Here is a 17130-nt window from a genome sequence, read left to right on the forward strand (position 1 = left end):
GAAAAAGCTTGCTGAACACTGCACTAGGCTGACACCGTAATTTCCTTTACCTCTGTCCGTCTGTTCCCCAAAATTTTCGGACTACCGTCTCTTTAGTGTATATAAATTATATATATATATAAACTGTAGACCTATAAATTTCCAGTCTTCCGCTGTCTGTCTGTCCTTTCTTAATTTCAAGAATGGTGTTAGATAAATGAAAGACGAGAAGAGTCGTGGAAAACGTAGGGATAGGAGACCCCGATTAGCTATATAAGAACTTCCGATATAAACTGGAAGTTACGTTATTTCAATTCAAAATTTCCCCTAAATAGAGATGACGGCACGATTAGTAGTGACATCTAGTCACGAACATAAATAACATAAATAATACTAACTAGTAAAGAGAAAACTGGAAATTAAAAAAAAATAAATAAATCTGAGTCAATTTTAGTTTATTATACCGAGATGAATGAAAAGTTTAAATTACTCTTTACCGGTATAAAAAAATTTTCAATTTTAAAGAAGTTTTACTTTCCAAGAACTTTACGTCACAATGATTTTAACAAGGCCGGATTAAAGCATTGTTCTTAAGTTATTTCGATAGATCTTTGTTAAAATATGTTTCCAGCATAGATGCGAACCAAGTATAGTAGGTTTTAATGAGGATTATTATAGGAAAAAAAAAAGCATCCCGTAACGGTTATAAATAGGATCGAAAAATTATCTCACAACATTAAATGACGACACAAAACAAACACAATAGAAATCAATACTAGTTTAAAATTCATTTGAATGATCAAAAATTCTATAAATTCAATTAAAGAAGGCATTATTTAAGGCGTTACGCCTTCTTTGTTTGGCCAGACATAACGTAACGTAACGTAAGAAGAGCCTGTCCGAACACAGCCTAAATCACTTGAGCCCGTCCGAATACAGTTTAAATCATTTGAGCCTGTCCGAACACAGCCTAAATCACTTGAGCCTGTCCGAACACAGCCTAAATCACTTGAGCCTGTCCGAACACAGCCTAAATCACTTGAGCCTGTCCCGAACACAGCCTAAATCACTTGAGCCTGTCTAAACACAGCCTAAATCACTTTTACTAAATTGTTTACGTGTCTATAGAATAATTATTTTAACAAAACTGTTTTTTCGCTATTATTTCATTGATGTTCGTTTTTTTTTTCTTCCCGTAAAATTTTCCACTTGGATGCGAAATAACAATAAGTAACAATGCATATTATAGAGAAAGTTTTGAACGCCTGATTTTTTCCTGTTTTTTTTTTTATAACAGCTAAGAAAATAAACTTTGAGAAAACATTTACCTTTTAAGTTGCAACAGAAATGTCTATATTTTGAGATACTTATTGTTCTCTTTGTTTGATTATTTAGTCTTTCTATCGAAACAAATGCATTAAATTCTATAAAATATTCGAAAATCTATTATTGTTCTTAATAATATATCATCGATTCAGACATTTTTTTAAAAGGATAAATTTAATATATTTTAACGCAACTAAATTAAATGTGTTTTTGTTTTAAAATCATAGAAGAAGGTACAGTACATTTAAATGTTGAATTTAAATATAATAAATGTTTGTAAAAAAAATTCTTAACTGTTGATTTTTCTAGGAGAATGGATAATTTACTCGCCGCATAATTACATATAGAATAAATTATCTGACGAAATAATCTAAAGATGCATAAACGATGAAATAATTAATTACAAGTCGACCCCCCTATAACACTGTTGATAATTCCGTTTTATATGAATTCCATGTTGTACGAGTCACTTAGATTTTACAAATACCTATGCTGGGCTGTGAACGGCTCACGTATTTCTAAAATCTAAGTGACTCGTACAACATGGAATTCATATAAAACGGAATTATCAATAGTGTTATAAGGGGTCGACTGTATATAGGAAAGTTAACATTAAAATTTTCGAGGAAAAATAGAATTTAAAAACGAGAATTTTTCAGGACTAAATGATTTTTTTGATGAGATTTTAATAGGAAAAAAATTAAATAAAATAAATAAATTCATTTTTTACAATGGAGAAAACTTTCAAAAAATTAAAACGTGGAAGTGAATTTAATAATTACTTTTCGGGAATGTCAAAATTGAATTATTAATTATTTTCGGCAGAAATTTTCTCTCTAAAATTCAATATAGTTCTAATACAATACGGGCTTTTTGATATATAAAATTAAAATTCTTACTTTTTAATAAAAATTCTGTTTAATTAATAAATTAAATTTCGGTGTTTAGTTTATAAAAACGTAAAATCTAAAGTCTAAAATCTCTAAAAAATATGATCTATTCATATATTTTCATCGAATTTAAAATGCTTTTCTGGTTCAATGTACCTCATCTTTTCCTATGCAATCAGATAGTCAAATGCAAAGCTGCATGACTATTTTCGTTTCAAACAAAGGAAAAAATATTTTCCATCTCAATTAACATATTGGTTGCATACAAAAAAAAAAAAAAAGATTCATATACCTTAATAATAACTCATAATTACAATCAAATAGGCTTTTACAACATAATAAAGTGCATATAATGTATTTTTAGATCTTCTTACCGCAGGATTTATTCGGAGAGAGATCTGTCCCGAATATATCGGGCCTCGGCCCCCCGTTTTGTGCCCGACAGAACCCATAATGGGATCTTTGTGCCCCACGGGGTGAAGCGGAGTCGGGGAAAAAAGAGCGTTCTATCAGAATCGGAACACATTTACAGATAAAATAAGGCGTAAAATGGTTTATTAATACATAAATTATAAAAATTCAATTTTTAAAATTTATTATTAATCGATTGAAGCTTGAATTAAAAAAAAAAAAAGAGTATATTTTATTATAGAAATTTCACTGCAAATAGTAAAACACGCGCTACTTTAAAACAAACGTAAATAAAATAAAAACGATCATTTTGATTGGTTTAACGTAATTAAGTCAAGAACGACTATTGGCTGAATTCGGAGTGGCATAGATATTTATTTTTTAGTTACCGAATTGTGTTACTTTTTTTAGAGGGCGTTCTTTCTCACCAGAGAGCGCTGACCCGTCAAAAAACAATGGCGACGAATTTAAGAGAAAGTGCTCGTGTCGCGTGGTGATGGTGGGCGAAAGGTCGAAACGTAGAGAGACTAGGATCGATTTGGGTGCGAAAATGTCAGGTAGAAGGCATCGGAGGGATAAAACGGAAATAAGTTGCTGCCTGAAGTATTTAATATTCGGATTTAACGTCATCTTCTGGGTGAGTCCCTTTTGTGTGTGTGTGTGGGTCGCACGAGCTTTTTCGTGTTTAAAGGCTTCATACGGCGCGACTGGTGTGTCAGTTTCTTTGTGGGTCTGACATTGAATGGCATTCATCCGCTCTTAATGATGACAATTACTAGATTTAAAGTGCATTAGTCTGGAGTTCAATGATAGTTTATGTTAATTGAACTAAAAAATGTAATAGATAAAGAGGTTTTTTTAATTAAATTTGGCGAAGTTTGGAAGAAATTAGGTCTACTGCAATAAATTTAAAATGCCTGTAATTATCGTATATAATAGCATTGAATCACTATTCTCGAAAATAGAACAAATAACTATTTCTAGGTAATTTTAAAAAGAAATGGTTCAAATTTCCACTTTTGCAATGTAACACTAACGAATTACATTTGCTGTGACTTAGGATATGATGTAATTATACCAATAAATGAAATTAACAACGACAATTTTCGTACTAGGTCATTATTTATAGAGTATATATATAATTTTTTAAAACTTAGTCATTCTGTTATTCATACAGGATTTTGAGTTGAAGTTATTTTTTAATAATTTGTACATGTATAATGTGTGTAAAAAAATGCGTGAAATGTCTGTCTCTGTAGATGTTTCAATTATTTATTTTTAAACGAAAGATATACTATTAATTAATGGTTCCTTTTAATAATCCAATTTATAATTGTGGAAGTGATAAAGTATGCTCTGTGTTTCCATGCAAATAAGAGCATGCTCTTATATGTGAAATTGCTTTGTTTTTGCTTTGCTTATAAGGGCGTACCTCGTGCATAAGTGCGTTCTTGTACGTGTGGCTTGTTTTGGCTTATAAGAGCGTATTGCTGTCGTGTTGGTGTAAACTAAATATAACGATATAGTAACTATTTGGTGACATTTCTGTGGTAACCGTTATTAAAATTAAAAAACCAAAAATAGAAAAATGCTCTTATGTATGTGTTCAGAAATATGGTAAGTAGATGAAGACTTACAAATAACTGGTGAAGTTTAAAACTTACTACCTAAATTACATTTGTTTAATTTTGTTTGTTGCACTCTTACGAAGTTCATACGTTTAATATTTACACTTTTGTGTTGTTAGTTTATTAACGAATTTAGTCACATAATTACAAAAAAAAAATTGCAAACTTTATATTATTTTAATATTTGTATAGTACTGTACATTTATTTCTAATTTGTTAGACAATTTATTCTAAAGAAACTTTTTATAAAGAGCCAAATTATTATTGCTATTTTTTATTGTGTGTGTCGATTTTATATTTTTGAATAATAAAAATGTATGTGTTGGATAGTTTTCTGTCAGTGTGAGATAACAGCACAGTATGAGCAATTACATGTTGCCATATAACCTTTGACTGGGAGTGGCCCAAAATTGGATTGGCAAACATGATGGAGATGGGAAAACCCATGTGAAACAATGTTCCGTCCATACTTCTAATTGACAAATTATGTTGATATTCAATTCTGGATATCTATAGGGTTACAGTGATGCTTTATTATATAGCTAATTCATTTCTAATGTAGATAATCAAATTCCACCATCTAAGATAACTGAAAAGTATTCTTTTGTAATCAATAGTGTATGGAATGAATATAATACATCCAATTTAAAGAGAGCTATACATTTTTCTCTTTAAAATAATTTAAAAAATTTTTAAATTAGGCTACATTTTTTGTTTGCTTCTATGAAAAAGATTGAGACTTGAGTTTTTTCAAATTATTTTAACCAAGGAGAAAAATTAACCGTAATATTGTTAAAGTTGCTGTTTCATAAATAAATATTCATTAGACATTAATAAATATATATATCCTCAGTTTAGGCAAAAATGTCCATTATTTTTAGATATGACAAAAATACTTGTTACAAATTGTTTTTTTGCATTTTTATAGAACTGAATAAAAACTGTAAAATTTAATAATTTATGCAAATTTATATTTATAAATTCATGCATCTGTACAGATTCCATAGTATTAAATATATGTATATTTAATAATATGGAATCTGTACAGTTATTGCATAAGTTAATAAACATAGACCTATTCAAATATTTTGCAATCTGGGAAATTAAGTGTGCTTAATCATATAATTATAAATATTTCTGCTGTTCGTGTATTTCAAATTTCTATATATGAAATTATTGTAAAGCTTGAAAAGAATTCTTGTAAAGATTCATAATTTTTTTGCTAAAGATTAAATACATCTACTACTGTATTTTAAGTTACATTCTTTTATTTATTTATTTTTCTTTGGAGTAAACAGGTTTTCTAACTATATTATATTTTTGTTTAGAAGATTCACAACTATTATTTGAATCAAAAGATATCCTTTTATTTTGGTTTTTTGAAATGTGTCTTCAAAGAATGAATTGTAGAGAAAAAGTTCATTCATCAGATGTATATACTACTGTTTATTGTTACTTGGAAGTAGATAGTAAGCCTTTATCATTTAGTTGAGAGTATACTTTATTTTGCTATTATTAGTTTGTTAAATAAAAACAAAACTCAGTATTTGTTTGTCATTATGTTAATGTGATAGTTTTGTTTTACTAATTAACATAGACATGGTTGTTTTTATTGCTGTCAATTTTATAATTATAATTTTTGCTTTGCTTTAAAAAAAAAATTTCATATCATTCATTTTATTCCGATCAACCAATCAAACCCATTGCTTCAAATGATTAACAATAGAATGGACTAATTAAATCAGTTTTCTAAATTTTAAATTGAAATTCTATGTAATTTTGAAATATAGTTCTAGAATTTTATTCTAGAATAATATTGTTTATACAAATGTTTAAAAAAATTTGATATTCTATAGATCATTAATATATTTCTGTGACGTCAAAATTTAATATGGTGTAATTTAATGTTAATTATAGATTAGTACTATCTAAATATTTTCAAGTTTAGTTTTTAATAGGGTACAAATATTAAATTTGAATGAACAAAATAAAGAAAAACGAACATACTTATATTGATACTTTAGTGTGTGTGTACATATATTTGTCATTTTAATAACACTTCATATATTATATAGCTGCTTAAGATAGGCATACCTTGATCTAACTAATCTAAATTTTTACGTATAGTATGCTAGATGTAATAGTATGGATCACAAATATGTATGATGATTTCATTTAGATTATGATGAATGAACCGAATCTGATCCTTAAACAGATTATTATGTTAAATTGTTTTTTCTTCACTACATAAAATTAATATGGTATTGTACTTTTTGTACATAAGTATCCTTTTTAGGTTTTCACAACTGACGTGCCTGTCATTGGAATAAATATCATTTAAATCAATGCATTAATTTGTTTCTATAACAACAATAAAGACCTTTTTACAAAATATTAAATATTTTGCTGCGTCTACGGCATTTAATGGATCTCGTCCCACGTGAATTTCATTTTCTTAAACTAAAATTCTGAGTGGATGCCAATTTTTAAATACATTACTAATGATGTCAAGGTCACTGTGTCTGAAACAATAACATTATATTAAAAATTAGTTTTTAGTTAGTTTTATTTAGCATTTACATAAGAGATGTTTTGAAAACAAAAAATCATGCTATTAGGCTTCAAAAAGAATGCAAATTTAAGTATTTCAGTTTTTTTTTAAATTCCAAAAATTTTTGCCTCCTCTTTGTAGCTTTTTGAAATCTTTCAAATGAATAAAAATGATAAATTGGATGANACGTTTGAATCGATTATACATTAATTAAAAAGGTAAACTTACCATCCAAAATTGGTTGCAAGGAAAACCTAATACGGTAAAACCGTTATAAGTTTCTTGTAGTGCATTCAGTTGGCCGTAGTGCCAAGTGAAACCTCAGTAAGTGGCCACATTGACGATTAAAACAACTTGACCTCGAAACTGCGACAAACTTATGTTTTTCGTTTCGAAAAGGTTCGGTATTGTGAAGTTGTAGATAGAAGCTTCACTATAAGATGATTGGAAACACGAACGACTGTCAACCCTTCTATCCGCGTAGCCCAGTCCCGCTAGGACCGCACAGGATAGGAAAGCTGCCCATAAACCCATGACTGGGCAAGCTGACCTTTCACTCTCCTCTCTAACATTTACTGATAGTGCGGTTCATATAACTAAAAAAATATCCAATCACCATCACTGGCTGTGATGAGTAAACATACATCTACATTATTTTCTAGCATCTCTTTAAATAGGTCTAATATTATAAACAAATTTTTAAATTCACGTAGTATTAAAGACGTGAAGCTTTAATTTTAATAAATTATTTTCCTTCTAATTCAACTATAAATATACCTTCTTGTTTATGCCAAACGCTCCCACCCTACTGTATTCTAAAAATATAGCATAATTATCAATTTATTATTAAAAATCGACACTTATCCTGTCGCCATTTTATTAATGTATTAAAATAATTTACATACAGTACATTGGGGCCTTATCCTATGGGCAAAAAAAAAGAGCAATTTCCCATTAACAAGAGGCCCAAACCAATTTTTTTAAAGAAAATATTTGAATTAGGGGGTGCCCCATGTAATGTCAATGCATTACATGGGGCACCCCCTAATTCAAATTGGCTTGGATCTCACGAAGTTATAACGCGCAACTGATACAGTATTATGATAATTGGCCTGTATTTAATTTCCATCGCTTAGTTACAAGCCGATAATATTTAAATGTGTTTAAAAATTTAAGTTTATGGGGATTAAAGTTTTAGCGTGACGATAATATCAATTTTATTAGTTAAAGTAAATGATCGATAACCTTCCCTTGAACTGTAGATCCAATAGTTTATTTCACAAGAAAATACCTCTTACGATATGCTAACTGATATGTTACCACTAAAACTTTCAAGTCTTTAACTCGAATATTAATTATCCAAATATTATTAATTAATAATTAAATATAATTTTTAACTGATTAAATTGCATTTGTGAACTTAAAAAAAAATTGTTCTTCATAAAAAATTGTATATAGGCCTATAGGCTATATATAAACAATATAAAATAAACATTATAAACAGAATCTGATCTAACCTAAGTTCGTTAAGATAAAATATTGTTTCTATTTAAATGATTTTTATTATATACAGTCGACCCCCCCATAGCACTGTTAATTATTCCGTTTTATATGAATTCCATATTGTACGAGTCACTTAGATTTTACAAATACGTGAGCCGTTTACAGCCCGGCACACGTATTTGTAAAATCTAAGTGACTCGTACAACATGGAATTCATATAAAACGGAATAATCAATAGTGTTATAAGGGGTCGACTGTATATAGGAAAGTTAACATTAAAATTTTCGAGGAAAAATAGAATTTAAAAACGAGAATTTTTCAGGACTAAATGATTTTTTTGATGAGATTTTAATAGGAAAAAAATTAAATAAAATAAATAAATTCATTTTTTACAATGGAGAAAACTTTCAAAAAATTAAAACGTGGAAGTGAATTTAATAATTACTTTTCGGGAATGTCAAAATTGAATTATTAATTATTTTCGGCAGAAATTTTCTCTCTAAAATTCAATATAGTTCTAATACAATACGGGCTTTTTGATATATAAATTAAAATTCTTACTTTTTAATAAAAATTCTGTTTAATTAATAAATTAAATTTCGGTGTTTAGTTTATAAAAACGTAAAATCTAAAGTCTAAAATCTCTAAAAAATATGATCTATTCATATATTTTCATCGAATTTAAAATGCTTTTCTGGTTCAATGTACCTCATCTTTTCCTATGCAATCAGATAGTCAAATGCAAAGCTGCATGACTATTTTCGTTTCAAACAAAGGAAAAAATATTTTCCATCTCAATTAACATATTGGTTGCATACAAAAAAAAAAAAAAGATTCATATACCTTAATAATAACTCATAATTACAATCAAATAGGCTTTTACAACATAATAAAGTGCATATAATGTATTTTTAGATCTTCTTACCGCAGGATTTATTCGGAGAGAGATCTGTCCCGAATATATCGGGCCTCGGCCCCCCGTTTTGTGCCCGACAGAACCCATAATGGGATCTTTGTGCCCCACGGGGTGAAGCGGAGTCGGGGAAAAAAGAGCGTTCTATCAGAATCGGAACACATTTACAGATAAAATAAGGCGTAAAATGGTTTATTAATACATAAATTATAAAAATTCAATTTTTAAAATTTATTATTAATCGATTGAAGCTTGAATTAAAAAAAAAAAGAGTATATTTTATTATAGAAATTTCACTGCAAATAGTAAAACACGCGCTACTTTAAAACAAACGTAAATAAAATAAAAACGATCATTTTGATTGGTTTAACGTAATTAAGTCAAGAACGACTATTGGCTGAATTCGGAGTGGCATAGATATTTATTTTTTAGTTACCGAATTGTGTTACTTTTTTTAGAGGGCGTTCTTTCTCACCAGAGAGCGCTGACCCGTCAAAAAACAATGGCGACGAATTTAAGAGAAAGTACTCGTGTCGCGTGGTGATGGTGGGCGAAAGGTCGAAACGTAGAGAGACTAGGATCGATTTGGGTGCGAAAATGTCAGGTAGAAGGCATCGGAGGGATAAAACGGAAATAAGTTGCTGCCTGAAGTATTTAATATTCGGATTTAACGTCATCTTCTGGGTGAGTCCCTTTTGTGTGTGTGTGTGGGTCGCACGAGCTTTTTCGTGTTTAAAGGCTTCATACGGCGCGACTGGTGTGTCAGTTTCTTTGTGGGTCTGACATTGAATGGCATTCATCCGCTCTTAATGATGACAATTACTAGATTTAAAGTGCATTAGTCTGGAGTTCAATGATAGTTTATGTTAATTGAACTAAAAAATGTAATAGATAAAGAGGTTTTTTTAATTAAATTTGGCGAAGTTTGGAAGAAATTAGGTCTACTGCAATAAATTTAAAATGCCTGTAATTATCGTATATAATAGCATTGAATCACTATTCTCGAAAATAGAACAAATAACTATTTCTAGGTAATTTTAAAAAGAAATGGTTCAAATTTCCACTTTTGCAATGTAACACTAACGAATTACATTTGCTGTGACTTAGGATATGATGTAATTATACCAATAAATGAAATTAACAACGACAATTTTCGTACTAGGTCATTATTTATAGAGTATATATATAATTTTTTAAAACTTAGTCATTCTGTTATTCATACAGGATTTTGAGTTGAAGTTATTTTTTAATAATTTGTACATGTATAATGTGTGTAAAAAAATGCGTGAAATGTCTGTCTCTGTAGATGTTTCAATTATTTATTTTTAAACGAAAGATATACTATTAATTAATGGTTCCTTTTAATAATCCAATTTATAATTGTGGAAGTGATAAAGTATGCTCTGTGTTTCCATGCAAATAAGAGCATGCTCTTATATGTGAAATTGCTTTGTTTTTGCTTTGCTTATAAGGGCGTACCTCGTGCATAAGTGCGTTCTTGTACATGTGGCTTGTTTTGGCTTATAAGAGCGTATTGCTGTCGTGTTGGTGTAAACTAAATATAACGATATAGTAACTATTTGGTGACATTTCTGTGGTAACCGTTATTAAAATTAAAAAACCAAAAATAGAAAAATGCTCTTATGTATGTGTTCAGAAATATGGTAAGTAGATGAAGACTTACAAATAACTGGTGAAGTTTAAAACTTACTACCTAAATTACATTTGTTTAATTTTGTTTGTTGCACTCTTACGAAGTTCATACGTTTAATATTTACACTTTTGTGTTGTTAGTTTATTAACGAATTTAGTCACATAATTACAAAAAAAAAATTGCAAACTTTATATTATTTTAATATTTGTATAGTACTGTACATTTATTTCTAATTTGTTAGACAATTTATTCTAAAGAAACTTTTTATAAAGAGCCAAATTATTATTGCTATTTTTTATTGTGTGTGTCGATTTTATATTTTTGAATAATAAAAATGTATGTGTTGGATAGTTTTCTGTCAGTGTGAGATAACAGCACAGTATGAGCAATTACATGTTGCCATATAACCTTTGACTGGGAGTGGCCCAAAATTGGATTGGCAAACATGATGGAGATGGGAAAACCCATGTGAAACAATGTTCCGTCCATACTTCTAATTGACAAATTATGTTGATATTCAATTCTGGATATCTATAGGGTTACAGTGATGCTTTATTATATAGCTAATTCATTTCTAATGTAGATAATCAAATTCCACCATCTAAGATAACTGAAAAGTATTCTTTTGTAATCAATAGTGTATGGAATGAATATAATACATCCAATTTAAAGAGAGCTATACATTTTTCTCTTTAAAATAATTTAAAAAATTTTTAAATTAGGCTACATTTTTCGTTTGCTTCTATGAAAAAGATTGAGACTTGAGTTTTTTCAAATTATTTTAACCAAGGAGAAAAATTAACCATAATATTGTTAAAGTTGCTGTTTCATAAATAAATATTCATTAGACATTAATAAATATATATATCCTCAGTTTAGGCAAAAATGTCCATTATTTTTAGATATGACAAAAATACTTGTTACAAATTGTTTTTTTGCATTTTTATAGAACTGAATAAAAACTGTAAAATTTAATAATTTATGCAAATTTATATTTATAAATTCATGCATCTGTACAGATTCCATAGTATTAAATATATGTATATTTAATAATATGGAATCTGTACAGTTATTGCATAAGTTAATAAACATAGACCTATTCAAATATTTTGCAATCTGGGAAATTAAGTGTGCTTAATCATATAATTATAAATATTTCTGCTGTTCGTGTATTTCAAATTTCTATATATGAAATTATTGTAAAGCTTGAAAAGAATTCTTGTAAAGATTCATAATTTTTTTGCTAAAGATTAAATACATCTACTACTGTATTTTAAGTTACATTCTTTTATTTATTTATTTTTCTTTGGAGTAAACAGGTTTTCTAACTATATTATATTTTTGTTTAGAAGATTCACAACTATTATTTGAATCAAAAGATATCCTTTTATTTTGGTTTTTTGAAATGTGTCTTCAAAGAATGAATTGTAGAGAAAAAGTTCATTCATCAGATGTATATACTACTGTTTATTGTTACTTGGAAGTAGATAGTAAGCCTTTATCATTTAGTTGAGAGTATACTTTATTTTGCTATTATTAGTTTGTTAAATAAAAACAAAACTCAGTATTTGTTTGTCATTATGTTAATGTGATAGTTTTGTTTTACTAATTAACATAGACATGGTTGTTTTTATTGCTGTCAATTTTATAATTATAATTTTTGCTTTGCTTTAAAAAAAAAATTTCATATCATTCATTTTATTCCGATCAACCAATCAAACCCATTGCTTCAAATGATTAACAATAGAATGGACTAATTAAATCAGTTTTCTAAATTTTAAATTGAAATTCTATGTAATTTTGAAATATAGTTCTAGAATTTTATTCTAGAATAATATTGTTTATACAAATGTTTAAAAAAATTTGATATTCTATAGATCATTAATATATTTCTGTGACGTCAAAATTTAATATGGTGTAATTTAATGTTAATTATAGATTAGTACTATCTAAATATTTTCAAGTTTAGTTTTTAATAGGGTACAAATATTAAATTTGAATGAACAAAATAAAGAAAAACGAACATACTTATATTGATACTTTAGTGTGTGTGTACATATATTTGTCATTTTAATAACACTTCATATATTATATAGCTGCTTAAGATAGGCATACCTTGATCTAACTAATCTAAATTTTTACGTATAGTATGCTAGATGTAATAGTATGGATCACAAATATGTATGATGATTTCATTTAGATTATGATGAATGAACCGAATCTGATCCTTAAACAGATTATTATGTTAAATTGTTTTTTCTTCACTACATAAAATTAATATGGTATTGTACTTTTTGTACATAAGTATCCTTTTTAGGTTTTCACAACTGACGTGCCTGTCATTGGAATAAATATCATTTAAATCAATGCATTAATTTGTTTCTATAACAACAATAAAGACCTTTTTACAAAATATTAAATATTTTGCTGCGTCTACGGCATTTAATGGATCTCGTCCCACGTGAATTTCATTTTCTTAAACTAAAATTCTGAGTGGATGCCAATTTTTAAATACATTACTAATGATGTCAAGGTCACTGTGTCTGAAACAATAACATTATATTAAAAATTAGTTTTTAGTTAGTTTTATTTAGCATTTACATAAGAGATGTTTTGAAAACAAAAAATCATGCTATTAGGCTTCAAAAAGAATGCAAATTTAAGTATTTCAGTTTTTTTTTAAATTCCAAAAATTTTTGCCTCCTCTTTGTAGCTTTTTGAAATCTTTCAAATGAATAAAAATGATAAATTGGATGAATTTTTATTAATTCTAATATAATAATTACATAAAATTAACATTCAAATATACATTTTAATAATTTTAAAATGCCATAAAAATTTTAAAATAATAGAATTTTAACTAACAAGTAAACATCAAATTAACATACTGTATATGACAACTGACAGATTACATCATAGATCCTTGAAATGAGGGATGAGCTAATATGATGTTTTTCACTATTAATAGCTATTAAGTGTAAAAATAATAAAGCAATTAATAAAACATTTATGTAAAAAAATCTTGAAGTGTATTATATTTCACTGCATATGAGATGCATGGACTTTTAACTTCCTTAAATTATTTTATAATAAGAATATTTTATTTTCTCTGTTATACAATGAAGTTTAAATTTGTTTACTATTTCTTTTTGTTTAAATAAAATTTTATTTAAGATTGTAGTAGGAAAAGAAAAACTGATAGGTGATTAAAGTCACTTTCATCAGGTTTAATATGACTCTATAAAAATAATCCAAAGCTTCCTTCTAGGAATGAGAAAAACTTTAATGCTTTTAGGAATCTTTTTTCATCTTCAGAAAAGAAAGAAAAAAAGATCATTACAGGGTAGAAATTGTTTTAATTTCAAACACTTTAAAGTTCTGAAAATAAATTAAAAATTTTTAAATTGGCTAAAAATTAAGATAAAATTAATAGGAATATTAAAGTAAAACAAAATTTAAACTGTCTTGATGTTAAATAATCCTCATATTTAATAGGAAATAGTACACTGCAAACATACACTTTTATGGATACTTTAGATAATTAACACATAATCAGATGTTAGGAACAAAAATAGAATAAGAACTATAATTTTTTGAGTTTTGGTTTCATTTTATTATTACTGATTACCATGTTTCTGTAATAGCTTTATTTTAATAAAACTTTTTTAAAACTTATTAATACTTTATTAGTATATTTCTTAATTTNTTTTTATGTATTTTAAGAAATTAAATGTAAAATAAATTTGCTCACGGGTGTTGATTTCTCTTTAATAATAATAATAATAAGTTAGTGGCATTACGTAATTCTATTAATAGTATCATATCATACGTTATTAAGGGGAATAACATTTTGATGTGACGTGTTGAGACATGTCGAGTCGTGGGTGTGCCGCGAATAGAAAAAGCTTGCTGAACACTGCACTAGGCTGACACCGTAATTTCCTTTACCTCTGTCCGTCTGTTCCCCAAAATTTTCGGACTACCGTCTCTTTAGTGTATATAAATTATATATATATATAAACTGTAGACCTATAAATTTCCAGTCTTCCGCTGTCTGTCTGTCCTTTCTTAATTTCAAGAATGGTGTTAGATAAATGAAAGACGAGAAGAGTCGTGGAAAACGTAGGGATAGGAGACCCCGATTAGCTATATAAGAACTTCCGATATAAACTGGAAGTTACGTTATTTCAATTCAAAATTTCCCCTAAATAGAGATGACGGCACGATTAGTAGTGACTGACAATCTGTCTTATTCTTTAAAAGTTAGTTTATCAAAACATATGGAAGCAAAATCTTCCTCGTGACCATGAATGAAGAGCGGTCTTATTCTGTATTCGAACGGATGTTTTCAAGTAAGATTTTTGTTTTTCCATTGATAAGAAGATCGCAAATTAAGATTACGTTCAAGTCAGATGGAAGTAATTTGATAGTTATGGACTTCAACATCAATTATCAGAAAAAAATATACAGTATATCACTTTCAAGTGGCTTTTTTTCGTTTCACTTGCTGATATTTAATTAAGCATCCGATGTAATGGAATTTTCGTTCAGCAGGGTGATTTAAATAAGTGGATTAACACGTAAAGANTAAGAACTTCCGATATAAACTGGAAGTTACGTTATTTCAATTCAAAATTTCCCCTAAATAGAGATGACGGCACGATTAGTAGTGACATCTAGTCAGAACGGGTAGCGATATCTGTTTACAAAATAAATACTAAATAGTGAAGAGCTAAGTAATGTGAGCCAATGTTAATATATTATACCGAGATAAATGAAAAGTTTAAATTACTCTTTACCGGTATAAAAAAATTTTCAATTTTAAAGAAGTTTTACTTTCCAAGAACTTTACGTCACAATGATTTTAACAAGGCCGGATTAAAGCATTGTTCTTAAGTTATTTCGATAGATCTTTGTTAAAATATGTTTCCAGCATAGATGCGAACCAAGTATAGTAGGTTTTAATGAGGATTATTATAGGAAAAAAAAAAGCATCCCGTAACGGTTATAAATAGGATCGAAAAATTATCTCACAACATTAAATGACGACACAAAACAAACACAATAGAAATCAATACTAGTTTAAAATTCATTTGAATGATCAAAAATTCTATAAATTCAATTAAAGAAGGCATTATTTAAGGCGTTACGCCTTCTTTGTTTGGCCAGACATAACGTAACGTAACGTAAGAAGAGCCTGTCCGAACACAGCCTAAATCATTTGAGCCCGTCCGAATACAGTTTAAATCATTTGAGCCTGTCCGAACACAGCCTAAATCACTTGAGCCTGTCCGAACACAGCCTAAATCACTTGAGCCTGTCCGAACACAGCCTAAATCACTTGAGCCTGCCCGAACACAGCCTAAATCACTTGAGCCTGTCCGAACACAGCCTAAATCAATTGAGCCTGTCCCGAACACAGCCTAAATCACTTGAGCCTGTCTAAACACAGCCTAAATCACTTTTACTAAATTGTTTACGTGTCTATAGAATAATTATTTTAACAAAACTGTTTTTTCGCTATTATTTCATTGATGTTCGTTTTTTTTTTCTTCCCGTAAAATTTTCCACTTGGATGCGAAATAACAATAAGTAACAATGCATATTATAGAGAAAGTTTTGAACGCCTGATTTTTTCCTGTTTTTTTTTTTTATAACAGCTAAGAAAATAAACTTTGAGAAAACATTTACCTTTTAAGTTGCAACAGAAATGTCTATATTTTGAGATACTTATTGTTCTCTTTGTTTGATTATTTAGTCTTTCTATCGAAACAAATGCATTAAATTCTATAAAATATTCGAAAATCTATTATTGTTCTTAATAATATATCATCGATTCAGACATTTTTTTAAAAGGATAAATTTAATATATTTTAACGCAACTAAATTAAATGTGTTTTTGTTTTAAAATCATAGAAGAAGGTACAGTACATTTAAATGTTGAATTTAAATATAATAAATGTTTGTAAAAAAAATTCTTAACTGTTGATTTTTCTAGGAGAATGGATAATTTACTCGCCGCATAATTACATATAGAATAAATTATCTGACGAAATAATCTAAAGATGCATAAACGATGAAATAATTAATTACAAGTCGACCCCCCTATAACACTGTTGATAATTCCGTTTTATATGAATTCCATGTTGTACGAGTCACTTAGATTTTACAAATACCTATGCTGGGCTGTGAACGGCTCACGTATTTCTAAAATCTAAGTGACTCGTACAACATGGAATTCATATAAAACGGAATTATCAACAGTGTTATAGGGG

At 28.2% G+C, this 17130-nt stretch overlaps 1 protein-coding gene across 3 annotated transcripts in view; it reads left to right on the plus strand.

The window, feature by feature from the left end:
- Nucleotides 1–9679: 9679 nt before the first annotated feature.
- The window catches only part of LOC111631095 (tetraspanin-5-like), a 41749-nt gene continuing 34298 nt past the window's right edge, over nucleotides 9680–17130 (plus strand). For all 3 annotated transcript variants that reach the window (XM_023375291.1, XM_023375290.1, XM_023375288.1), the window contains exon 1: nucleotides 9680–9885. In XM_023375291.1, the coding sequence (XP_023231059.1) occupies nucleotides 9745–9885 (141 nt within the window). In that variant the 5' untranslated portion in view covers nucleotides 9680–9744. The remainder of the gene's footprint in view (nucleotides 9886–17130) is intronic.

This window comes from Centruroides sculpturatus, unplaced genomic scaffold (assembly GCF_000671375.1).
Source record: "Centruroides sculpturatus isolate CEXI.00-Female unplaced genomic scaffold, Cexi_2.0 scaffold664, whole genome shotgun sequence".
Taxonomy (NCBI): Eukaryota; Metazoa; Arthropoda; class Arachnida; order Scorpiones; family Buthidae; genus Centruroides; species Centruroides sculpturatus.